The 27,500-nt window shown below is 47.9% G+C and overlaps 1 protein-coding gene across 1 annotated transcript in view; it reads right to left on the reverse strand.

Annotated features, from left to right (window-relative positions):
• LOC126335067 (uncharacterized) overlaps positions 1–27,500 on the reverse strand; it is a 45,689-nt gene that overhangs the window by 5,078 nt on the left and 13,111 nt on the right. The window contains exons 2-3 of the mRNA XM_049997952.1: positions 7,510–7,763; positions 2,380–3,202 (exon numbers count right to left, since the gene is read on the reverse strand). Of these exons, the coding sequence (XP_049853909.1) occupies positions 2,380–3,202; positions 7,510–7,763 (1,077 nt within the window). The remainder of the gene's footprint in view (positions 1–2,379; positions 3,203–7,509; positions 7,764–27,500) is intronic.

Genomic DNA, 27,500 nt, shown 5'->3' on the forward strand with positions numbered 1-27,500 from the left:
ACACACACATTAGTATGGCCTGACGTTAGCAATCAATTACCAGGACATTGTAGGCCTACTCGATGACCTTGTGTATTAAAAGTTGCATATCTGATGTGAAAAGAACATCTGGAATCACTTATGTACATATTCAGTCTTTGTTGAGGTGAAATTAGGGTTAGTAGTGCTTCACACTGCTACAGAAGTGCTATAAAAGCGAAGGATAAGAATATCATGCTCTGTACTAAGCAGAAACAATGTTTTCAGTTTACTTCACAAAAACTTAAATGTGATATAACTTACCCTACTCCATTTGGTCTTGTAATGTGTTCTGATAAGTCAAGGAAGTTATGGAAAGTGTCTCGCCAAATCAGATTTCGGTTTTCTTCCTATTTAAAGTTTCCAGATGCATGTGAAGTCAACCATTATGAGGACCTTGAATGGAGTAACTTCACACATCAACGTTTCTAAGACAAGTCAAAATGATTTTCATTCATTATGAGGTTATTGCCTTAAGAATACCAATGGTACAGGAAAACCTGTTTTTATTAATTACATAACTCATCATACTTCATGAAATCAAGAAAACACATTTTTGTGTATAAAGTAATCTTGATTGACAATAGTTTGGTCATATGGACCATTTGGAACGGAAATCAAGAGGGGTAATAATCAACTGTTAACATCTTTTGAGACAGGACTATTTGAAACCACTGTGGATGTGAATGGTACTGGGAACAGTAAATTAAGTTTCACACAGAAAAATAGCAAGTATTTTGCAACTCGTGCAGACGAATGTCATGAGGATAATTTGAGGCGTATTCTGTAACGACGACTTAAATGAAATCCAGACCAGTCATTAATTCTTACATATTACATAAGCCGTCATTAATTCTTATGTTACTGTATCACGTCATATACTCTGAAATCACACTATTTTGTTTACATTTGAGTGATATTTAGTCTATTTGCAGAAGTTTGAAATGAATACAAAAGCATTTAAAACGTTTTATGCTCTGCATCTATATCTTAATAAAATTCAGTTGGTTGGTTGTTCCAAAGAATGCCCCAGTTTTAATCTACGTCTATATAAAAAACGTCAAAATGCATGAAAGCCGAAAATCTAGTTCTTGAATATTAATTGTAGAAAAACTAACAAATGGGCAACTAAAGCCTGTTAATTTACTGCCTCCTGCATCATTCTTATTGACCATACATTCTCTGATATAGTGAAGAAAACATCGAGATACTATTTTAGGCTATCACTGTAGGACTCTACTTGCTATTGAATCTTGACCAATGTCGTACATCCTGTACAAATGTGAGAAACAATGACAGCATGTAAACAGATGAGTCATTCTGTTTTTGCAGTATGACTTCAGGGCACACAAAATCCTGACAAATTGGGTCTTATCCGTCCGTATCACGCATAGGTATTTCCTCAGGAAAGCACAGTAAATCATGTACAGGAGAGCTTTGTAGCATAGAAGCTACCTATACGACCACAAGACACGAATAAAGATTCTTCGCTAACCTGAAAAAGCAAGCACTACTGTGGCGACTCCAATATTGTGTTTTAACACTCCTCGTAAGAGAAGATAAAAATTGGCCAAGGACGCCCATAGACGCGTAGCGGGATGTGAGGGGATCCTCCAGCTCTGAGGGAAGGGAAAAAATATACCGTATTCGGGATTTTTGTCTTTCGAGAATCATTTAAAAGCCATTATTAAGCAGGTTTTTAACAGGATAGGAACTGAAACACTTATGGCCACTTGAAAGTCGCCACTGGTCTTTCAAAATATTAAAAATCCCCTATAACCACATGCTTGCCCAAAGAATCCCGCCCCCCCCCCCCAACCCCCCATCCACCTTACAAATTATTCGGTTGCGAAGTATGAAGTGTCAGGAAAAATGACAAATAAGCATTTCGTTTTCGAACGGAAAATTCTAAGGGAGATCTATAATATGGTATGAGATGAGGTCACTGACAGTGGAGGAACATGCATAACTGTGAGCTGGAGAAATCTACAACAACCCAAGTTTGTATGACTGATGAGAACCGAAAGTCTTTCACACACGGATCGTAACATTTGGATGGATAAACATTGAAATCCTTAGATTTTATTCCCTGAGACTGAAGACGAAAAGATAGACCAAACGGAAGTTGGATAGACGACTCCAGGAGTACTTGCTGCCGATCGTCATTGAGGGTGATTGGAGATACAAAACAGGAAACAGAATCTAGTATACAAGAGGCCCTTTAGCTACAGATGATCTTGGTCTCACTGTGTGAAACAAACGGAAACGAATACCTTTTCCGTGACGTGAACACACGAACAAATTGTTCATAATGACCTTAAAGTCCCAAGAATATAACAGCACTATTGTTGCAAGACTCACCAAAGAATGTTGCGATGCTTCCATATCCACACCCCCACTCGCCATTTTAGGTTTCTCCTGGTTGCCCCCCTTAGCAACCCAGTTCTCGTCTCCCCTACCTGCACCACTCTTAGCAAAGCAGGGAGGCGATCGACTGGAAGAGTAGGAAGACTTTGTACTGCCTCCGTTCTTCCCACTGGCATTGGCAAAACCACTACTTCTGCCGCCCACTTCGCCTGTTGCTTGGACCTTAACTTTATCAGCGCTAGCACAGGTGGACGACTGGCCTTCAACGTTCTCTTCGCCTATGCTGACAGCCAGTTCACCGCTGGGTTTGCTATTATCACGATCATTGGCACACAGCCCAACTTTCGTTTCGTGTTCAGCACCAATATCGTAAGATAGGAGGACGTCATTACTATAGTCATTACCACTAGGTGGATAGGCATCTTTATCAACACCAGTACCACCAGATGGGCATGTTCGACTCACATCGCCGGCACCATTACCACCAGATCCACAGGGCTGACCATCACCAGCACAAAGAACGCCAAATGCGCCGGCGTCACCATCGTCAAACCCACCAGCACCATTGCCGCTGGACTCCTGCGCTTCTCTTTCACTATCTGCGCCGGACCCTGACTGGCCAGTTTCCTCTATGTCACCAGCACCACTGCTGTCTGATGACTGTTTCCTCTTGCTGCCACCCTCCGTGGCTTTATCTGGAACTCGTTGTCGGCGGAATTCCAGGACAGAAGAGGAATGCCGCCCTTTCCGTCTCTGACGCCACTGTGACACTCTGGAATCCATTCCTTGTTCTCCTTCGGATTCACTGCTTGAACTCCTGTAAGAAATAAGGCAGGAAGTGAAATTTTCTGTAGTGCAATAAGAAAATAAATTTAAAAAATCGGAAATCTGATCCTGTCGAAACTATTACCTAATTCTAGTTCTTAGCAAGACATTAAAATTTATTTTCTGGAAGGTGAAACAAATTGTATTTAATTGCAACACTATTTGTTTTTATGCGTGACCGCTCAGAATGACTATTTGCTGATTCGAATTGTTTCAATGCTTCTCTATGCTTTCTTATGCCATTTATATTATTCTCCTGACTCCTACGTGAGATGTTCGTTCCCAACTTCACAATAATCTTACAATCATTCCCGAACACCCGTTTTGTGAGTTTTCCCAACAGCGATTCATGATAGTAACGTCGGTGTCGTTTTAAATATTCTGATTTACGTTCCCCGAAAATTTGTCTTTTACTTTCTTATGGCTTATGCTGACATGCTGAGATCATAGCAGTGCGGCCCTTATTGGTTCGATGTCTGTGGCTGTGTCTACTTGCTAAGAACTCCTAACACTAGAACCGTCCTCTAGAATTGGTCGTACTAGCTTGTCTTAAGCGTGGTATGATCCACAGATGTACACCAAGTTCCCAAAACCCAAGTTCCCTACTCACCTTGGCTGCAACACCATACCACTCCATCTTTTAACATAACCATCCGCCTCAAAAGCTGCCTGGCCTGGTGCTTAGCAGTGAAACGTACGCCTCGAAACCGAGGTTGCGAGGGGGGGCAAATTTCGATCAGACACAGAAATTGTCTGTGTTTCTTTAATCCAGCCTTCACTTCTCAGCATTGTGGGAAATCACGACATGTGGTCCGTATTGTAAGCTGAACTGTGGGTCCTGTCTCACCAGTTGGATAACGGAAGTAGGTTAGAGACACACGTTGCTGTTGAAAGACCTGTACTATACCTTACTGCCACACACATTTTCTTTTTAATGATGGTGGAGTGTCGGACAAGGTGAAACTCCCTGTCAGATTAAAACTGTGTGCTGGACCGAGACTGTAACTCGGGACCTTGCCTTTTGCGGGCAAGTGCTCTACTGACTCTGCTATCCCAGCACGACTTACGGCCCGTCCTCACAGTTTTAATTCCGCCAGTACCTCATTTCCAACCCTTCCAAACTTCACAATAGCACTCCTGCGAAACTTGCAGAACCAGCACTCACGGAAGAGAAGATATTGCGGAGACCTGGCTTACACACAGTCTGGGGGCGTTTCCAGAAATGAAATTTTCACTCTACAGCGGTGTGTTCGCTAATATGACACTTTGTGCTAGATTAATACTGTGCACTTCACTTCAGAGTGAAAATTTCATTCTGGGAATGTCCCCGAGGCTGTGGCTAAGCCAGCTCTGCAATATCCTTACTCCAGGAATGGTAGTTCTGAAAGTTTCATAGGAGAGCTTCTGTGGAAAGTAGGAGACGAGGTACTGGTGGAAGTAAAGCTGTGAGGACGGGACTGAGTCGTGCTTGGTTATCTCAGTCTGTAGTGCACTGTCCTGTGAAAGGCAAAGGTCTCGAGTTCGAGTCTCTGTCCGGCACTCAGTTTTAATCTGCCCAGAAACTTCACATGAGGGCACACTCCACTGCAAAACGAAAATTTCATTCTGGAAGCTGAAGGATGACTTCTTACAACGCTTCGAGAATTTATAATAATTCACTGTCAAGTATTAAACATAATCTGAATACATCTAAAATCTGAGAGAAAACGAGGAGCATCCAATAACACAAAAATATTTCAATACCTTAAAAACTAAAGAGGTTAATATTTCACAGCGAATAAATGTTTTAACAATGACGCTTAAACGTTTCATGGGATTTCAACATACTATCTCTCAGATGGTAGCATTACACTGTAACCTCTGAAAGCTACATCTCTGTACGTTTTATTTATTCGTTTATTACATTTCTTATATCTTTTCATTACTCAAATGTTTGTCAGAATATTGTATCCTCCACATTTACAAAGCAAATATATACTTCACAAATACGTCATTTTGTTGTGCTTGTTTATTTAATGAACAATATTTTTAGATTTCCAGAAGACTTTAGACACCGTTCCTCACAAGTGTCTTCTAATCAAACTGCAGGCCTACGGACCATTGCCTCAGTTGTGCGACTGGATTCGTGATTTCCTGTCAGAAAGGTCACAATTCGTAGTAATAGACGGAAAGTCATCGAGTAGAACAGAAGTAATATCCGGCGTCCCTAAGGAAGTGTTATAGGCCCTCTATTGTGCCTGATCTATATTAACGACATAGGAGACAATCTGAGTAGCCGTCTTAGATTTTTTGCAGATGATGCTGTCATTTACGGTCTTGTAAATTCATCTGATGAGCAAAACGATTTAGCTAAGACATCTGTATGGTGCAAAAAGTGACAACTGACCATGGATAAAGAAAAGTGCGAAGTTATTCACATGAGTACTAAAAGAAATCAGCTAAATTTCGATTACGCTATAAGTCACACAAATCTGAGGGCTGTAAATTCAACTAAATTAGGTATTACAATTACAAATAACCTAAATTGGAACGATTGCATAGATAATATTGTGGGTAGAGAAAAAAAGACTGCGATTCATTGGCAGAACACTTAAAAGGTGCAACAGGTCTACTAAAGAGATTGCTTACACCACGCTTGTCCGCCCTATTCTGGAGTACTGCTGTGCGGTGTGGGATCTGCATCGGGTGGGACTGACGGATGACATCGGAAAAGCACAAAGAAGGGCAGCTCGTTTTGTATTATGGCGAAATAGGGGAGATAGTGTCACAGATTGAAACGTGAATTGGAGTGGCAATCATTAAAACAAAGGCGTTTTTCGTTGCGACGGGATCTTCTCGTGTAATTTCAATCACCAGTTTTCTCCTCCGATTGCGAAAGCATTTTGTTGGCACGCACCTACATAGGGAGAAATGATGATCACTATAGAATAAGAGAAATCAGGGCTCGCATGGAAAAATTTAAGTGCTCGTTTTTCCCGCGTGCCATTCGAGAGTGGAACGGTAGAGACACAGCATGAAGGTGGTTTATTGAACCCTCTGCCAGGCACTTTATTGTGAATAGCAGAGTAATCACGTAGATGTAGAGATGTACAAAATTCTCAACTTCACTAGGGAAAAACTGCATTGTATCCTGTGATGGATTACTGAATCACAGTTGTAATCAGTCATGTCACTGAAATCTTTGGGAGTAGTGTACTGATATCAAATTGAACTATCACATTAACCCAGTTTTAGATTAAACAAGTGACCGTCTATGATTCATTGGTGGAATGCTACGAAACTGCAGTTTCCTCACAAAATGGAGTAATTATCAAAACTTTGTACAGTTAAAATTGTATTAACGGCCCAGAAAATGAAAGGGGTTGATACCAGTTCAGACTAAACACAAAACAACATTGAAAATATGGTATGTCTGACTGCTGAGATAGTGGTACAAATGTTGAAAAATTTTTAATGGGACAACAGTCACAAATAATTATATTGAAATTAAAAGTGGAGTGGGGGAGGGGAGAAAGAAACGAGAAGGGATTAATAATGTCAGGTGCAGCGGGACATTACGCAGAATCAGCGGCGACGAGTGAAAATATGTACCAGTCCGGAATTCTAACCTGGGATGCTCTGATTATCTCCTGCTTACTAGGCAGCTGCATGAACCACTGCAGCATAGAGGGCACACTGTACTTCAACTCCACAGACTATCCCAGCACCCCAGGACGCCTCAAGGCCGCTCCACACTCCCACTGTGCACCACCTGTTTGCAGTCCGTGTCTGTATCTTCCATGCTCGATACTCAGATTCCCAAAAGAGATCAGGTGTACTTGTTCATCTGTACTGAAGAAGATGGACATATCCTAAAGGACAGACACCACACATTCGTACAACTGATTCGCTTTTCAATAAACGAAAGAAACCAAACCAACATGCAAATTCACGAGTCTGAGAGATCAACCCAAATATGTAGTGACTTCAGGAAGTAAGCTACACATCTCGTACCACAATAAGACAGCTGCGTAACAACAGTCGTCCACTGTCAGAAAAGATTACATGTTTCGGACGTTCACCCAGCAGGTCTTGGAAGGCTGTATGCCCAAGGAAGGTATTTCTACTGTCGAGGAACGGAAACCTTGATGGAACATTCCAAACGTTTAGGGAGAGATGCTGCTTATGTTGAAAATTAGTGTCATAATCTCAGTGTCACTTCAAAATGCAGTACGGCTTTCAATTTAAATTGGTTATGATGATGTGCAGTTTGCTTTTAGAAGTAGCTTCCTGGAGACAGCAGCTGGTACTGCTACCCACCTTAACCCGGCTGGGGACTGGTGCCTGCTGCTGAGCCCCCTGGACTGCGGCAGTGTGGGGGCGGACTGTGCTGCGCGTTCCAGCACGTCTGCCGGCTGCACCCTCAGCGCCGTCCTCATCGCCTTCCGTGCGCTCTCGAGCCGCAAAATGTCTTTCCGCAAGGCCCGCAGGTAATTCGCCATATCTGCCCGGAATGACGTGTCTATGCTGGAGATTTTGAAGTTGTGGAGGGGGTGATGTGCTTCCATATCTACCTGAAAATTCAAACAGTTCCACTAATCAGTCACGTGTGACCCGTTTAAAATGCATGAGGTGCAAGTGTTGACAAAAAACAGTGAATTATTTCTGCTTAGTTGTTGCTCACTATTCGAGTGCCCTGTGACACCAGTACTTTCTTGCAACTCGTGTGACCATTTCAGAAATGGTTCCTACCTTGGACTACACTTTCATGTGTAGACTGACTGATGATTGCCACTGGTTGGTGCCAACAAATTTTGCTATCGCTTTAGCAAGAATATAAAAATATTAGTCTCTCATCCTCCATTGACAGCATCATCTTTCTCACGAAATTTCTCGGTTTTCGAATGTGCCTTCGGTTGCTTTCGGTTCTGAAAATATTGGATGATGTACCACTATCTTGGTGCCCTAACATGTTCGATCTTAATGGCGATAACAACCATCACATGATGTCCGACTTTCGTAGACCAGTCTGATGTGCCCTTTCTCGGATAAGATAGAAATTTCGTTTGCTTCATATCTTTTGTATCTACGAATTTCATATAGCTGGGTGCCTCTGAAATATAAAGCCGAGAGCCACGTTTTCTGCCAGCTTGAACCGACTTGCTGCGCACATGACAAAATAGCGACTGACGGAACTTCAGGAAGAGCAAAAAAACCGTTTCAATACATGGACATGAGTTACAAGTCTCTTGTTTTCTTTCCTTTTCTTTTTTGGACGCAAAAAACGACTAAGGCCACACGCGTTCTTGTTGGGACAGCTGAACACGGGGAGGAATAAGAAGTTAAAAGCGACTACACTTGAAGCCGTACTGACGACAGGAAAGACAGTGAGAAGTAGATACTTTCTCTTGGAGGCAGGGCCATAAAGACAACGCCATATTCCTACGACGAATAAAAAGTAAAACGCGGTCGACAGCAAGCAAGTCTTTCGCTAATAGGGCCGATAACTCAGACGGCACAAAAATTAGAACGTGAAGGTAAAAAAAAAAAAGGAGATGCAGAGCCGTTAAAGGTTGATGACAAGGAGCACAAAGTGGTGAGAGATCACCACTTACATAGCGATGGCTGAAAGACGCAGCCTAGCTAAAATGATCTCGTCATAGGGAGACGGCCGAGAGAAGTCGGCCAAGTCTCTGGTAGTGGTTTAATTCCCCAGAGCTTGTTCCCATGAAGGGAAGATCAGTGGTGCTGCCTAAGTGAAACCGCCTGCTGAAAGACGACAACACACAGAATATGTGAGGGAATGGAAGAACTAGCGGGCCGAGATACGAGGACTGCTGCCTTGGCAGAAGCGTCGAGGCCTCTGTCAGTGAGACCGACGTGACAAGGGATCCACGTAGACATCACAGTGGCTCCATCACGAGTGGGCATGTGAAAGCTTTCCTGGACCCGTTGTACTAAGGGATGGACAGTGTAGAGCACACAGGGGCTCTGAAGCGAACAGAGTCAGAGCAAATGACAAGTGAAAAGTCTGTGTCGCCGGATGTACTGAATGGCCTGATACAGGGCGAAGAGCTCGACAGTAAATACTGAGCAATTTCCGGAAATCGACACCGAAAATCGTCGGTGCCAATGTCCCCGACACCACGGTCAGTCCAAGGGCCATCAGTGTACACAATGATACTATCGCGAAGTTCCGTGCGAAGGTCGAGTAACTTACAGTGATAGACCGAGTCTGGAGTAGTGTCCTTAAGTCGCGAATGAAGTCTAAGGCGAAACCGGTCCGCTGCCCGAAGATAAGGTGCTGAAGAGTTCACACCTATTGGGAAAGTGACAGGTAGCGGGAAGTTGAGCTGTCAGAGCAATAGCCGAAAGCGAACTCAAGGAGGAAACAAAGAAGAGAGACGCGCTCGATACTGGCGGTCAGAGGAGTAATCGAAGGAGGCTGCACAGAATGGGCGGCCAGGCATGGCAGACATACATCATAAGTATCTGCTGATGAAAAAAATCACGTTGGTATAACAGCAGTAGGTTGGCAGCTTCTGCATACAGACTCAACTGGGCTAGTGTGGAAGGCGCTAGTAGCCGAACGGATGCCACGATGGTTGACAGCATTGAGTAGACGGACAAACATGCAGATGCATAAATGAAACTCCCATAGTAGAGTTTTGAACGGACAAGAACCAGTACAAGCGGAGGAGGATGGTCCGATGCGTTACATAGGAAATGCTGCTGAGGCCACGTAGGGCATTGGGGGATCACGTACAGTGGGAGGCCGGGTAAGACATGTGGGTGGACAAAGAAAGTTTCCTATTGAGCACGAGCCACAGGAATGTCGTAGTTTCAACGAACAGAACAGTAACAGGCCCAAGATGTGAAGACAGTGGATGAAATCCATTGCGCCGCCAGAAATTCACGCTAAAGATTTTGCCACTGGAACAACGGAAGCCATTATTGATACTCCACGCCTAAATACGATCGAGACAATGCTGAAGACGCCGCTCAAGGTTGGTTGGTTGGTTGGTTGCGGGGTTTTATGGGGGCTGAACATCGAGGTCATCAGTCCCTAGTTCCAAACAGTCATACTTGTAAAAGGCCTATGCAGTGAAAGCGTAACCTCTGCACCCAGAGGATTGGTTGGTTGGGATTAAAGGGATCAGAGACTGCTACGGTCATCGGTCCCTTTTTCCAAATACTGAAAACGCAAACAGAGACTAAAGACGATCAACAGAATAGACGACAGACGACACAGAACAAGAGAAACTTAGACAAAAACGAGACAAAACGAATTAAACTCCCAGTGTGACGGTGGTTGGTCGACCATAGAAACAAAAAAAAAAAAAAGGAGAAGCCAACCACTGAGAGAGAGGTTAAAAACTCAGTTTAAAATCTTAGGCCTAAGGCCAGAATCAACACAAAAAACACTCAAATTAAATGATAAAAAACCTGGCCGAATAAAACGCAAAACTAATCCAGCCATGGAAGAGTCATCAGTTAAAAGGGCAGGGAGCGTATCAGGCAGCGGAAACGTCTGCCTGAGCACAGTTAAAAGGGTACACTCCCACAGAATGTGGACCACTGTCAAGGCTGCCCCACAACGACAAAGAGGCGGGTCCTCACGACACAGTAAATAACTGTGTGTCACCCGGGTGTGGCCAATGCGGAGCCGACAAAGGACGACTAAGTCCCGGCGGTGGGCTCGCATGGATGACCGCCACACAGTCGTCGTATCCTTTATAACACGCAGCTTACTGCGTTGGTCAGAGCGCGCAATTCAGCGTCCCAAAGCGCGAATATCTTGTGGTGGATGACTGCTCGGAAATCAGTCCCCGGGAGGTCACTCTCCAGAGATGGTTTACTTGCGGCCTCTTTCGCCAGGCGGTCAACATTTTCATTGTCACGTATCCCAACACGGCCAGGTGTCCACACAAAGACCACAGAGCGGCCGCATCAGGCAAGAGTATGCAGGGACTCCTGGATAGCCATCAGCAGACGAGAACGAGGGAAACACTGGTCGAGAGCTCGTAAACCGCTCAGGGAATGCCTACAGATCACGAAGGACTCACCTGAGCAGGAGCGGATATACTCTAGGGTACGAAAGATGGAGACCAGCTCAGCACTGTAAACGCTGCAACCAGCCGGCAATGAACGTTGTTCGGAATGGTCTCCTAAAGTTAGCGTATAGCCGACACGACCAGCAACCATAGAACAGTGAGTGTAAAACACGCCAGAGCCCTGATACGTAGCTAGGATGGAATAAAAGCGGCAGCGAAAGGCTTCCAGAGCGACTGAGTCCTTCGGGCCCTGTGCCTGTTCGAGGCAAAGGCAAGGGCGAGGCACACACCACGGGGGTGTATGCATAGGGAAAGGAGGTGGAACAGGGAAAACCCCAAGCCCGGAGAGAAGCTCGCGGAACCGGACCGCGATCGTACAACTCGACCAGGGCCGACGTTCTGGGAGATGGACGACTGACGGCAGGAACAGGAGACGATAATTTGGATGCCCAGGCAAGCTAAAAACATGGGCAGCATAAGCAGCCAGTAAATGTTGGTGCCGTAACTGCAGTGGAGGGACACCTGCTTCCACAAGTATGCTGTCCACAGGCCAGACTCCCATAATCCAGCTGGGACTGGATCAATGCCTGGTAAAGCCGGAAGAGGGTAGATCGGTCGGCGCCACAGCTGGTGTTGCTCAAGCATCGCAGAGCATTTAGATGCCACCAACACATCTTTTTAAGCTGCCGAATATGAGGCAGCCAAGTCAACTGGGCATCAAAAACAACTCCCAAAAACCCATGTGTCTCCACAACAGCAAGAAGATCGCCGGCAAGGTAAAGCCGCGGCTCAGGGTGGACTGTTCGTCGCCGGCAGAAATGCATAACGCAGGTCTTTGCAGCCGAAAACTGGAAGCCATGCTTTACAGCCCAAGACGGCGCCTTGCGGATAGCGCCCTGCAGCTGACGTTCAGCAGCGGCAGTGCCAATAGAGCTATAGTAAATTCACAAGTCAGCATACAAGGACGCTGAGACAGACGTTCCCACCGCCGCAGCGAGCCCGTTAATTGCTATTAAAACAGACAGACTGAGAACAGATCCCTGTGGCACCCCGTTCTCCTGAACTCTGGAGGAACTAAGAGTGGCCGCGACTTGCACACGGAAGGTACGATGGGACAGAAAATTTCGGATGAAGATCGGCAGTGGACCCTGAAGACCCCAACCATGAAGCGTAGCTAGACTGTGATGACGCCATGTCGTATCGTATGCCTTCCGCATGTCGAAAAAAACAGGGACGAGGTGCTGACGGCGGGCTAAGGCTGTACGGATGGCTGACTCCAGGCTCACCAGATTGTCGGCGGCAGAGCGGCCTTTACGGAACCCACCCTGAGCCGGTGCCAGAAGGCCCCGCAACTCGAGTACCCAACTCAACCTTCGGCTCACCATCCATTCTAGCAACTTGCAAAGAACGTTGGTGAGGCTAATGGTTCGCTAGCTGCCCACCTCCAAAGGGTTCTTGCCAAGTTTCAAAACGGGGATAACAATGCTTTCCCGCCATTGCGACGGAAACTCACCCAAATACGGTTGTAAAGGTCGAGGAGGCGCCTCTGGCAGTCCCCTGGAATTTGTTTCAGCATCTGACAGTGGATGCGATCTGGCCCAGGAGCTGTATCAGGGCAAGCGGCTAGGGCACTGTGAAATTCCCACTCACTGAATGGAACATTGTAGGATTCAGGATGGTGGGTGCGAAATGAAAGTCTCCGACGTTCCATCCGCTCTTTAATGGAGCGGAAGGCTAGTGGGTAATTGAAGTGGAACTCAGAGCAAAATGCTCTTCCAAGCGATTGGCAATTACGTCGGAGTCAGTACAAACTGCTCCATTCAGTGAGAGTGCAGGGACGCTGACAGGGGTCCGGTAGCCATAGAGGCTGCGAATCTAGGCCCAGACCTGCGATGGAGTGACATGGAGGCCAATGGTGGACACACACCGTCCCCAACACTTCTGCTTGCGTTGGCAGATAAGGCGGCGGGCTCGCGCACACAGTCGTTTGAAGGTGATAAGTTGTTCTATGGAGGGATGTCGCTTGTGACGCTGGAGCGCCCGCCGACGATCTTTAATCGCTTCAGCGATCTCAGGCGAGCACCAAGGCACAGTCCGCCGCCGAGGGGACCCAGACGAACGGGGAATGGCAGATTCTGCGGCAGTAACGATGCCGGTGGTGACCGAGTGAACCACTGCATCAATGTCATCATTAGAGAGAGGCTCAATAGCTGCGGTGGAGGAGAATAAGTCCCAGTCAGCCTTATTCATAGCCCACCTGCTAGGTCGCCCAGAAGTCTGGCGATGTGGCAGTGACAGAAAGATTGGAAAGTGGTCACTACCACACAGGTCGTCATGCACACTCTAGTGGACAGTAGGTAACAGCCTGGGGCTGCAGATCGAAAGGTCGATGGCTGAGTACGTACTGTGCGCCACACTGAAGTGTGTGAAGGTACCATCATTTAAAAGTGAAAGATCGAGCTGTGCCAATAAATGCTCAATGGTGGCGCCTCGACCTGTTGCCACTGACCCACCCCACAGAGGATTATGGGCGTTGAAGTCGCCCAGTAACAACAAAGGTGGCGACAATTGGGCTATCAGCGCAGCCAGGACACGCTGCGTGACATCACCATCTGGGCGAAAGTAAAGACTGCAGACGGTAAAAGCCTGTGGCGTCCACATCCGAACAGCAACAGCCTCTAAAGCTGTCTGGAGAGGGACGGACTCGCTGTGGAGAGAGTGAAGGACATAGATGCAGACGCCACCAGACACCCTTTCATAAGCTGCCTGGTTCTTATAACAACCTCGATAGCCATGGAGGGCTGGGGTTTGCATTGCTGCAAACCAAGTTTCTTGAAGACCAATGCAGAAGAAAGGGTGAAGGCTGATAAGTTGACGGAGCTCAGCTAGATGGTGGAAGAAACCGCTGCAGTTCCACTGGATGGTATTGTCCATGGCTGAGAAAGGCATGAAGGGACTGGGTGTTCACTCGCTGCCACCGATTCAGTACCCATGTGTGTGACATCCACGGCGTCTGAGGGACCGGCGAGATCAAGGTCCTCAGCGGACACCAGGATCTCGACCTCATCCTCAGGCACAGAGTTGGAAGGTTGCAGTGGGGTGGGTGCCACTGCGAGGTCCTTGGGCTTAGAGCTCTTCTTGGATTTCTCACACTGCTCCTTGGATTTCACTGGCTGGGAGGGCTTCACCGATCCAGTCTCCGGGACGGAGGAGGATAGTGAAGCCCTACGACCAGCTGATTGTGGGCACTTACGCCACTGTCAGTCGTCAGCCTTCCCACTGGTGGAAACCTGGGAAGCGAGGGACCCAAGGGACCCCTTGCAAGCGTGAGAAGATGAAGAAGTTGGACACTTCTCCAGCTTAGAATCAGGGACAGACGTCCTCGATGGGTGGGATAGTGTTACTCCTGAGGTAGATGGCGCAGGAGCAACCCGGTGGGTAGAGCTCCCCACTGGCAAGGGGGAGGAGGAGTTGTACTACTCATCGATCCAGCCAGAATTCACGAAATTGATGGGGCTAGCACAGGTGTTGTAGCAGCGGCATAGGAAGATGTCATTCTCACAGGATGTAGTCGGTCGTATTTCCTTTTGGTCTCAGTATAGGTCAGTCGGTCCAGGGTCTTATATTCCATGATTTTGCGCTCTTTCTGGAAGATTCTGCAGTCTGGCGAGCAAGGTGAATGATGCTCCCAGCAGTTGACACAGATGGGAGGCGGGGCTCATGGAGTATTGGGATGTGATGGGCGTCCGCAATCTCGACATGTGAGGTTGGAAGGGCAGCGGCAAGACATATGGCCGAACTTCCAGCACTGAAGGCACCGCATTGGGGGAGGAATATAGGGCATGACGTCACATCGGTAGACCATCACCTTGACCTTTTCCGATAATTTATTACCCTCGAAGGCCAAGATGAAGGCACCGGTAACAATCTGATTTTCCTTTGGACCCCGATGAACGCGTGGGACGAATTGTACACCTCGGCGCTCTAAACTGGCGCGCAGATTGTCATCAGACTGCAAAAGAAGGTCCTTATGGTAAATGACTTCCTGGACCATATTTAAACTCTTGTGGGTGTGGTCGTAACGGTAATGTCCCCCAACTTGTCACAAGCAATTAACCGTCGTGAGGATGCCGTTTGTATTAGGACTGACCCAGAGCGCATTTTGGACGACCCTCCACCTCCCAAAACTTGTCCTCTAAATGCTCGACGAAGAACTGAGGCTTTGTGGAGAGAAAAGACTCCCCATCAGCTCTCGTACAAACTAAGAATCGGGGCGAATAACTACTACTGCCATCCTGAGACTTACGTTCCTCCCACGGTGTGGCCAGGGAGGGGAACGATTTCGGATCGTACTTCTGAGCATTAAATTGAGCCTGAGAACGCTTAGAGACTGCTGGCGGCTGGCTGCCAGCGAGAGACGATGTACCACGCGTCATTGTGGGTTATCCGTCCTGGTGCTACCTACTCCGACCAAGGGCCCTCCCCACGGACGACACCCAGCCTCAGCAAGAGCCACCTGACAGGATGGCCGTTGCCGGGAGTCCTGATACCCCGGGAGGATAGGCATCTACTCTAGATCTACATCCGTACTCCGCAAGCCACCTGACGGTGTGTGGCGGAGGGTACCCTGAGTACCTCTATCGGTTCTCCCTTCTATTCCAGTCTCGTATTGTACGTGGAAAGAAGGATTCTCGGTATGCTTCTGTGTGGGCTCTAATCTCTCTGATTTTATCCTCGTGGTCTCTTCGCGAGATATAAGTAGGAGGGAGCAATACACTGTTTGACTCTTCGGTGAAGGTATGTTCTCGAAACATCAACAAAAGCCCATACAGGGCTACGGAGCGTCTCTCCTGCAGAGTCTTCCACTGGAGGTTATCGATCATCTCCGTAACGCTTTCACGATTACTAAATGATCCTGCAACGAAGCGCGCTGCTCTCCGTTGGATCTTGTCTATCTCTTCTATCAACCCTATCTGGTGCGGATCCCACACTGCTGAGCAGTATTCAAGCAGTGGGCGAACAAGCGTACTGTAACCTACTTCCTTTGTTGTCGGATTGCATTTCCTTAGGATTCTTCCAATGAATCTCAGTCTGGCATCTGCTTTACCGACGATCAACTTTATATGATCATTCCATTTTAAATCACTCCTAATGCGTACTCCCAGATAATTTATGGAATTAACTGCTTCCAGTTGCTGACCTGCTATTTTGTAGCTAAATGATAAGGGACCTATCTGTCTATGTATTCGCATCACATTGCACTTGTCTACATTGAGATTCAATTGCCATTCCGTGCACCATGTGTCAATTCGCTGCAGATCCTCCTGCATGTCAGTACAATTTTCCATTGTTGCAATCTCTCGATACACCACAGCATCATCTGCAAAAAGCCTCAGAGACTTTCCGATGTCATCCACCAGGTCATTTATGAATATTGTGAATAGCAACGGTCCTATGACACTCCCCTGCGGCACACCTGAAATCACTCTTACTTCGGAAGACTTCTCTCCGTTGAGAATGACATGCTGCGTTCTGTTATCTAGGAACTCCTCGATTCAAGCACACAACTTATCTGATAGTCCGTATGCTCTTACTTTGTTCATTAAATACGTGGGGAGTTAACGGCGCAGCATCAGTAGAGCGATCCCTGTGTTGTCAAGGGGCTACAACCAACAGGGCTCGTGGCGGCCCCACCACAACGGACTGGCTACCATGCTGGATATTAGGTAACATGTGGTCCATGGTCGCCGTCACTGCAGAAAGAGGCACTGCACAGTGCAAGGTGGAAAGCGCACGCAGGGACGTATCCATGCCCAAGAGATGGAGAGCGAGCAGGACTGCAATGCAACGATGAATAAGCTGGCGAAATGTCTGATCGCAAGATCGACATAATGCACAAAGTAAGGATCTCTTCCCCAGTCAGCTCGCTCTTGGGAAAAATTTTCAGATATGGAGGTCAAACCCGACAGGGGACATCACATAGGGCCGAAACGTTTGAGACTCCTCTTAGTCGCCTCTTACGACAGGCAGGAATACCGCAGGCCTATTCTTACCCCCAGACCAGCAGGGGGAAACACCAAGGGGTACAGAGCTAAAATGAACACCGCAGTAAAAAAAATAGAGAATACTTAAAAAGGGCAGAGCATATCGTTGACTAGAATAAAACAGACTACAGTGGTTGATGGATCAGGTAAAAGGTCAATCACACAACTACAAAAGAAGAACCTCCAGCTGGAAAGCATTGATAAAGGTACGAACGCAACTTGTTACCATAAAAGACACTATTCTGGTATCCACGTCACAATTAAAACTCGCTGGATTGAGTGTAGCCTGAGAAATCATGCTAGAGTGCCCACACTGGAGCAAGTGATAAAACCCAGTTGCACGGATAAAACATAAAACTTAAAACTGAGTCAGTTATAGAGGCATCGTCACTGAGAGTTAAAGGAAGTGCAGCTGGTAAATTAAAGGACTGCCGCAAGGGGGCTAAAAGAGGGCAGTCCATCAGAAGATGGACCACTGTCAGCCCTGCATCACACCAACACTTGGGCAGGTTCTCACGATGAAGGATATAGCTGTGGGACAACCGCATATGTCCAATTTGGAGACTGCAGAGAACAACTGAGTTACTACGTGTACCCCTCAAGGATGAGTTCCATACGACCGTCTTGACCATGCGGAGCTTACTTGGCGTGTTCAAGACAGACCATTCAGAGCTCCAGACATCGCAGACCTTGCGATGTAGGGCTGACCGGAGGTCTCATGGAAAGAGACCAAGCTCCAGGAGTGGCAAAGTGGTGGCCTGCTTGGCCAACCGATCGACACGTTCGTTTCCTGGAATGCCGATGCGGCCTGGGGTCCAAACAGACGTTGCTGAACGACCACACTCGGCGAGAGCAAATACAGCATCCTGAATACCGCGCACCAAAGGGTCCCGAGAGAAACACTGGTCGAGTGCTTGCAGTCCACTCAGGGAGTTACTGCATATGACAAATGACTCCCCAGGGCAGGAGCAAAGGTGAGCGAGTGCATGATAAAGAGCAACCAGCTCCACAGTGAAAACACTGCTGCAACAAGAAAGGGATTGTTGTTCAATGTTGGTTGGTTGGTTGGTTTGTGGGATTAAAGGGACCAGACTATTATGGTCATCGGTCCCTTGTTCCATAAAAACTAAAACCACCCGAAGAGAATAAAAAACGAACAACAGGAAAGACAGACGAAACAGGACATGAAATACTCTGACAGAGACCAGACAAAACAAATTAAAACACACAGTGTGACGGTGGTGCTGTTCAATGTAGTCACCATGGATAAAGCAAACCCAGTGCGTCCATCGCCCACAGAACTATCGGTGTAGACTACATGTACATCGCAAAACGAGTCAAGAAGAGCCAGGAATTGTTGAAGACTGGCAGGTGGAATGGAGCACTTGGATTCGCAGGATAAATCCAAGCAAACCCGCAAGCGAGGGAGGGAACAAGGAGGGGTAGAAGAAGAGGGCTGGAAGGATGGAGGATGGGGAAAGGACGAGAGAAGGGAACAAACGCGGACCGCGATTGGAGCCTCGACCTAGGCCGCCGTCGTGGGGAGGGCAGTGCAGAAGAAGGAAAAAGGAGCCTGCATTTTGGGTGGTTGGGCGAGGCATGGGCGCCGGCGATGTATGACGAAAGCAACTGTTGTCGACAGAATCGTAGGGGGAGGGATTCCAGCTTCTACAAAAAGGCTAGTCACTGGACTAGTGCGGAAGGCACCTGTCTCCAGTCTGACGCCACAATGGAGAATCGAGTCGAGGATCTGCAACGTTGAAGGTGCTGCTGAGTCATACACCACTCTCCCGCAGTCGAGACGGGACTGAACTAAGGCCTTATAGAGCAGTTGGTTGGTTGTTCGTGCAGCCCCCAAACGGTGTGGCTGAGGCAGCAAAGGATGTTGAGGTGCCGCTGGCACCTTTGTTTACGTTCGTGAAGATGAGGTGTCCAAGTCAACTGAGTATCAAACAGTATGCCAAGGAAGCGATGTGTCTCCTCAATACAAAGGAATTCATTGGCTAGGTAGAGCTCTGGATGGAGGTGGACCGTTCGACGACGACAGAAATGCATCATCACTCGGGTCTTAGAGGCTGAGAACTGAAAACCATGGTTGGATGTCCAAAAATGTTCCTTACGGATAGCTCCCTGCAGCCGCCGTTCAGCAACACTGATGCTTGGGGAACTGTAATAAAGACAAAAGTCATCGGCATATAGAGAGGAACAGACCAACGAGCCCACCGCAGCCGCAAGGCCATTAATAGCCACTAAAAAGAGGGGAACACAGAACCAAGCCCTGCGGGACACTTTTCTCTTGAATATGAGCAGAGCTAAAATTAAGTGCCAACTCTAACTCGAAAGGAGCGATTGGAGAGAAAATTCCTTAGAAAAATCGGAACTGGATCCCGTAAGCCCCATTCATGCAGTGTAGCAAGGATATTATGGAGTCAGGTGGTATCGGACCCCTTCTGAAGATCAAAGAAAATAGCCACGAGATGTTCTCGCCGAGTAAAAGCTGTATGAATAGCCGACTCCAGCGAGACTAAATTGTCGATCGCTGAGAGGCCCTGATGGAAGCCCCGCCCTGTTGCTGGGCTAGGAGTCCCCGAGCTTCTAGGATCCACATGAGCCGCCAACTCACCATCCGTTCCAGGAGTTTGCACATAACGTTGGTAAGGCTGATAGAGCGATAGCTATCAACCACCAGCGGATCTGTACCAGGTTTCAGCACCAAGATGGAACGCTATCCTGCAAACGAGTTGGAAAAAACCCCTCTGTGCAGTTACAGTTGCCGCTCAATGAGACAAGTCCGTGCAGAACTGCAATAGATGGCAAAATCATCAACGAAAAGGGAGTCAGAGATACCCAGCAGGAGACAAGCCATAATCGGATTAATGGCGGTAGCAATAAGGACGACGCTCAGGACGGAATCGTAAGGCACACTGGTTTCCTGGATAAAGGTGTCTGCTAGGGTCAGGCCGGAAGTTGAGAAATGGATCTTTTTCACAGCGAGTCGTCGGAGGTTGGGCCACACGACGGAAGTGGGAGTGGAACTGTTAAGAAAACTAGTAAATGTAATCCAACTAGTTCTTTTGCTAACCCGAAGAATGGGACGACATTGCTCACTCAACTGTTTATAAAAAATACAATTCGCCATCGTAGGATGACTCTTAAAATGCGGAGAGCACGTCGGAGTGCGCGAATTGTGTCGTGGCACACCATACTCCACCAAAGGACGGGACCACAGTGCGGTGAAGATTAAATGCGAGGAATGGAACTTTCTGCGGTGCTAACGATAATGTTGGTAAGGCCTTCTACCTGGCCATCACATCTGGAAAAAGTTGATCGTCGAAGGTCGCCAGGGAGGATTAAAGCCTCCAATCAGCCTGAAGAAACTGCCATTTGGGTGTGCACATAGGTGGGGTAGGAGTCAGCAAACAAATAGCACATGGGAAATGGTAGCTCGAGTATATGTCTGAGAGAACGGACCACTCGATACGACGGGCAAGGTGGGCAGTGTACAATGAGGAGTCCAAATCAGAGTAGGTGTGCGTGGAGTCTGAAAAGAATGTGGATGCTCCAGTGTTAAGGTAGAAGACGTAAAGTTGAATGAGAAGGTCAGCCAAGAGGGCACCCTCTTTGGATAGGTTCTGGGCGATCCCCATAGGAGATAGTGCACATTAAAGTCATCCAGCAGCATAAGGGGGTGCAGGAGCTGTTCAATAAGCTGGAGGAAGTCTGCCCTGGTGACAGTGGACGACGAAGAGATGCAAACAGTTCAAAGGGAAAATGTGAACTGAGAAAGTAGAATGCGGACTGCAACAGCTTGCAGCCAAGTGTTAAGGGAAATGGCTTGACTATGAACGTCATCCTGGATGAGCAGCATGACTGCCCCTTGAGAGGTAGGTTGGTTGGTTGTATTAAAAGAGAGGCAAAGGGACCAAACTACGAGGTCATCAGTCCCTTGATCCAAATAAAACAATACCACAAGTGTGGGAATAAAACAAACGAGACTGACAAAATGGAATGAAAGGAAACATCACAAAAACGATGAAGGGCAAAAAACATATAAATGGACAAAAGGGGCAAGAAAATCGCAAAATCTCAATAAACAGGATGAAGATATTAGAACAACTAAGCCGATTACCATGGCTGGCTGACCATTAAAATAAAAAAGGAGAAGCCAGCCACTCTGCAACACATTAGAAGCACTCGGGTGGAGGACACAAAGGGACGAAGGACAAGCGCTGAAACTTAGATCATATGATAAAACCCACCCTCATGAATAAAACTTTAAACTAAATCAGCCGATGAGGCGTTGTTAGACAAAATCAGCGGCAACGAGTCTGTTAGCCCAAGATTTCGTCGCTGGGCAGTCAATGTGGGATAATGCACCAGATTATGAGCCACTGTCAACCGGGCGCCACACCGACACTCAGGCGGGTCTTTACGGAGGAGGAGGTAACTGTGGGTCGCCCAAGCGTGGCCATTGTGAAGCTGGCAGGGGACAACTGATTCCCTGCGAGAGGCCAGCATGGAAGACTTTCACACATTTGTAATCTCCTGAATGATGCGCAGTTTGTTGTGTGTAATGTTATGCCATTCGGTCTCCCAAAGCCGAAAGATCCTACGGCGTAAGTCAGGATGCACGTCATGTTCACATACACCCATCTCCAAAAGAGATTTTCGTGTAGCCTGTTTGGCCAGCCTGTCGACAAGTTCGTTGCCTGGGATGCCGACGTATCCTGGGGTTCACAGAAACACCACTGAACGACAGGACTGGTCCAGGGCATAGGTAGACTCCTGGATGGACGTTACCAAAGGATGGCAGGGGTTGCACTAGTCGATAGCTTGTAGGCTGCTCAAGGAGTCGGAACACAGAAGAAAAGATTCCCCAGGGCATGAAGTGCATGAGAGATGGCCACCCGCTCTGCAGTGAATACACTGCAACCATTAGGCAAGGAATGCTGTTCAAAATGGCCTCCGGGTCGTAGGTGATGCCAAAATGACCATCAGACATCGAGCAGTCGGCGGAACACACTTGAGAGCACGGGAACATGTCAAGAATCAGAGAGGAAGTGACAGCGTAGACTGGCAGGAGTAACTGAGTCCGTAGGTCATGCGAAATGTCCAGATGAATCTGCAGCCTAGGTGTACACCATGGAGGTGTATGCGAACAGACCTAGCTGCGAGGTAGTAACGGGAAGGACTCCAATTCAGACAGAAGGAATCACATGTGAACCACAATCGTCAGCTCTGACTTCGGCCACCGATGCAGGAGATGAACTGACATGGGTGGAAAAAGGAGATGGTAATCCAGTTGCGAAGGAGAACTACGAACGTGTGCAACGTAACTGGCGAGCAGTTATGCACGTCGGATCTGCAATGGGTGGACTCCGGCCTCCACCAGTACACTGGTCACCAGACTAACTGAAAGCTCCCATCGCCAAGCGAACGCCACAGTAGTGCACTTGGTCGAGTACACGCAACGCAGAGGGCGCCGCCGAACCCTGAATCAGCAGACTCCCATAGTCAAGACGCGATTGAACAAGGGTTTCTAAGAGCTGCAGCAGAGTAGAGCGATTTACACTCCTGTTGGCGATGTTGAGGCAGCGGAGGGCATTGAGGTGCTGCCAGCACTTCCACTTAAGTTGACGAAGGTGAGGTATCCAAGTCAATCGGGTGTCGAAAACCAGTCCTAAGAAACGATACGTCATTAACGTAAAGTTCTGGTTCTGGATGAACGGTACGACGCCGACAGAAGTGCATGACACACGACTTAGTGGCTGAAAACTGTGGGCGAGAGCCCATGACTGCGCTTTGTGGATCGCTTCTTGTAGGAGCCGCTCGGGAACACCAGTGCTGGTTGAGCAGTATGAAATCCAGAAGTCGTCTGCATGCAGAGTGTGAGACAGACGGCCCTACAGCTGCTGCTAGACCGTTAATGGGCACAAAAATAGTGATTCACTCAATACAGAGCCCTGAAGGATCCCATTCTCATGTATATGGGGGTAATTATGGGAGGCACCAACTTGGACATGGAAAGTATGGAGCGACAGGAAATTCTGGATAAAAATCGGGAGTGGGCCTCTGAGTCCCAATCCGTATAATGTGGCAAGGATATGTCACCAGGGTTGTCATACGATTTGTGTGGATCAAAAAAGACGGCAACAAGGTGTTGGCGTCTGGAAAAGGCTGTTCAGATGGCAGACTCGAGTGACAAGATTATCAGTGGTAGAGCGACCCTGGCGGAAGCTCCCTTGACAGAGCCAGTAGGGTCTTTTTCGATTTCTTGCACTGTTCCTTGGCTGGGACGACTTCACTGACTCAGTCTCTGGGACTGAGGATGAGTGTGAAGCCGTATGACCAGATGCTTTTGGGCTCTTCAGCTGCTGGCGGGTGTCATCTTTCCCACAAGCAGAAACGTGGGAAGGGAGTGTCCCAAAGGACCCCTTCCTAGCGAGAGGAACCATAGTAGCCTTACGCTTTTCTGTCTCAGAAGTGGGAACTGGAATCTCTGATGGTTGGCAGGGTGTTGCTCCTGAAGTAGGTGATGCGGGAGCAACATGGACGGAAGTGTCCCCCACCATCTAGGGGGCAGATGTAGTCTCCCAGTTCTGAGAGACGACAGGAATTTCAGGAACTTGATGGGACGAGAACTGTTCTCATGGTGGCGGCGTATGAGGTCATAGCCACAGGATGTAGGCCCTAAGATTTCCTCTTAGTCTGAGTGTAGGTCAGTCGCTCCTGGGTCTTATATTCCATGATTTTCCTCTTTCTGTAAAATCCTGGTCTGGCGCACAAGGTGATTGATGCTCTCAGCAGTTGACACAGATGGGAGGCAGGGTGCATGGAGCATTGGGATGCGATGGACGTCCACAATTACGACAGGTAAGCTGGAAATGCAGCAGGAAGATATATGGCCGAATTTCCAGAACTTAAAGCACCACATCAGAGGAGAGATATATGGCTTGACGTGACAGTGGTAGACCATCACCTTGACCTTCTTGGACAATGTGTCACCCTCGAAGGCCAAGATGAAGGCATTAGTGGCAACCTGGTTATCCTTCGGACCTCGATGGACGTGCTGGACGAAGTAAACATCTCGCCGATCCAAATTGGCGCGAAGCTCGTTGTCAGACTACAAAAGAAGGTCCCTGTGGAATATAATACCCTGGACCATATTTCAGCTCTTATGAGACGTGATGGTAACAGAAATATCCCCCAACTTGCCACAAGTGAGTATTGGCCGTGACTAGGCAGAGGTTGCTGTTTTTATCAAAACTGACGCAGAGCGCATTTTGGACAAGCCCTCAGCCTCATCAAACTTGTCCTCCCAATGCTCCCCAACAAACTGAGGCTTCATGGGCATGAAAGATTCCAACTCTCCTACATAAGAAGCACCAGGGCGAGTAAGCATCACTGCCATCCTTAGCGTGGCATTGGTGTGGCCAGGGAGAGGAATGTCTTGGGGTCATATTTCTTAGCATTAAAGTTAGACTTTCCCCACTTAGAGACTTATGAAGGCGGACCTCCAGCAAGAAATAACGTACTTCACTTCATAGGGTGTCATCCGCCCTGATGCCACCAGGGGCCCTCCCTATACGAGCCACCCATCCACAGGAAAGGCCACCTGGCAGTATGGCCATTGCTGGGAGTCCCGATGCTCCAGGGTGACAGGCATCTACTCCTTGGCATAAGCGGGGAGTTAGTGGGGGAGGCATCAGCAGAGCGATCCCTGCGTTGTCAGGGGGCTACAAACAATAGGGTACATGGCAGCCCCACCACAACGAACTAGCTACCGTGCTGGATATGAGGTACAAAAAAGTCCATGGTCATCGTCAGCACAAAGTGACACAGTATAGTGCGTCATGGAAAATGCACCCAGGAAGGTATCCTCGCCCAAGGGACGGAGAATGGGCAGGACTGCAATGCTACGATGAGAAAGTGGGCTAAAGATATCAATGCACGATGGACAAGTCGCACCATGTAAGGTGCCCTTCCCCAATAGGCTCGCTCTTTGGGAAATTGAGGTCAAACCCCACAGAGGACCATCACATAAAAGGCTGAAACGTGAGAATCTCCTTTTAGTCGCCTCTTACGACAGGCAGGAATACCCCAGGCCTTTTCTTACCCCCGGACCCACAGGAGGGTCGCTACAAGGGTTGACTACCATCGCATGCCAGGAGCAAATCAGCTGACTGGGCACCAAGTCGTCATACTACCAGACACGCCAACTCACCGAGAAATATTCATCATCACACGGTTCTACAACTTTAACATCAGAGTGGAGAAGCTCCGAAATCTCAAGGCCCTGTGCAGTGTTATAGATGCCAGGTATTTACACATCGCGCGTCATTGTACAATGCCACCTGTATGTGTCAAATGCTGCGGTGAGCACAACAGCCAGCAATGCACCAAAAGTAAAGAAGAATCACACAAGTGCGGACTGCCCCATGAGAGGGAATGCCGTCCTTGTGGCGAAGCTCAAAAGGGACTGGAAAGAAATGCGGGATGACGAAGCGGTCGTGAGGACGCAATTTTGTTTTCTGGAGGCAGAGAGTAAGTGGATGCTGAGATCCCACGATAGGCCGTAATTCCTCCTTGTTGGATATAATGTTGTAAACGTTCCATTGGCTGAGAGTCGTGACAAGGAACGTGGAAGAAGGAAAAAAAGAAGGTGTGTCACCCTGGCGGCTGCCGTGTGCTGGCCTCTGAAAATTCTGCTACAGAAGATAGCAAGGGCTGGAGGATCCTGCTCTGTGAGACCTGCAGGAGCTTCAGCGTTCTCCAGCGGTCGGTCTGCGGCTCAGGGCAGAAAAAAGATTTGCGGTGAGCACCGGCATAACGGAGGTCGGCCAGGCGACGGTATCACGTGGCGCCATCACTGAAGAGGATATCCGAGTAGGTGGAGGAGAAGACTGCCTACCATTGATTTCTTGGAGCTTTTGAAGTTCTCATGACAATTCAGTTGTTTAGTTGTTTGTTGACTGCAGGGACGTAAAATGTCTTCGTGGGAGCAGTCCTTCAATCCTTTTCGGCCTGCTGGTTGTGTAGCTAAATTTCTTCGTGTGAGATAAAACTTTAGTGGCTTGTTGCACAGCTGGAAGAAAAGCAGACGGTGATGCTACCGTGACAATGGGCGATTTTACACACATGGTGCTGAATTTGAGGTCGCATGTCTGCGTGGCCATGTCATTCGTGGAGAGAGATGTAGCAGAAACAGTACTGTAAGTGATGGATGGTAGAATGCAGTGTTTCCGACTAGCCAACAACTTGCGAGCGACTGGGTAAGGCACTTTTTCCTTCATCTAATCTCCTGGTCAGCCCGCTCATCAAGATACACGGGACAATCTCGGGAGGAGGCAGCATGGTCGCCATTCCAGTTGATAGAGCGGGGAGAAGGAGGCGGACATTTACTCTCGTTAGCATCCCTATCACAGCTTACAAATTTAACTGGCTGTAGGCAGGACACTCGAGTGCGGTTGTAGCGGTAACACTGGTAGCAACACGTCGGGTTCGGAAAGTACGGTCGGATTGTGATACCTCCATAGGCTGCTTTGATTTTTGATGGAAGCACTACTTTATCAAACTTGAGCAAAAGAGTGTGTGTGGGCACTAAGGATGCATCTACCTTTTCGATCACCTGATGGACTGCAATGATGCTCTGATCAGAGGGAAGTTTGGATATCTGCCTCAGTCAGACCATCAAGCAGCCTAGTGTAAATAACATGATGGGGACAATTTGGTGTTTGATGTGTCTCAACCAAACAGGATATCCATCGAGAAGCGAAGCTTCAAGCATCTGTGCTTGAGAATCAGAAGTAGGCGCAAAAGCAGAGTGTCATTGCATAAACGAGAGTAGGATTTCAAAGGGTCAGCAACTGCATCTACACATTTCTGAATAACAGACAGCTGACCATAGCAGAAGGACTGACCATCTTCAGTACGCAAAACCACGAGGGACAGAGGTGACACAGGAAGTGTCTTTCAATCGTCAGCTTCATTCTGTTTATGTTTAGTAAGGTAAACTGAGAAGATGAAGATTGGTTCATTGCGAGAAAATCCCCATGACTGTCATCGTCTCCAATGCCGTACTTCTTCCAACAGTACCCCTCCCCCCCCCAACCACCCCCACACACTCAGAGATGAGCTCACCTGACTTAGGTGACTGTTCACACCTCCCAAACACCTGCCTGAAGGACCAATTGGCAATATGGGAAGGTATCAG

This window comes from Schistocerca gregaria, chromosome 2 (assembly GCF_023897955.1).
Source record: "Schistocerca gregaria isolate iqSchGreg1 chromosome 2, iqSchGreg1.2, whole genome shotgun sequence".
NCBI lineage: Eukaryota > Metazoa > Arthropoda > Insecta > Orthoptera > Acrididae > Schistocerca > Schistocerca gregaria.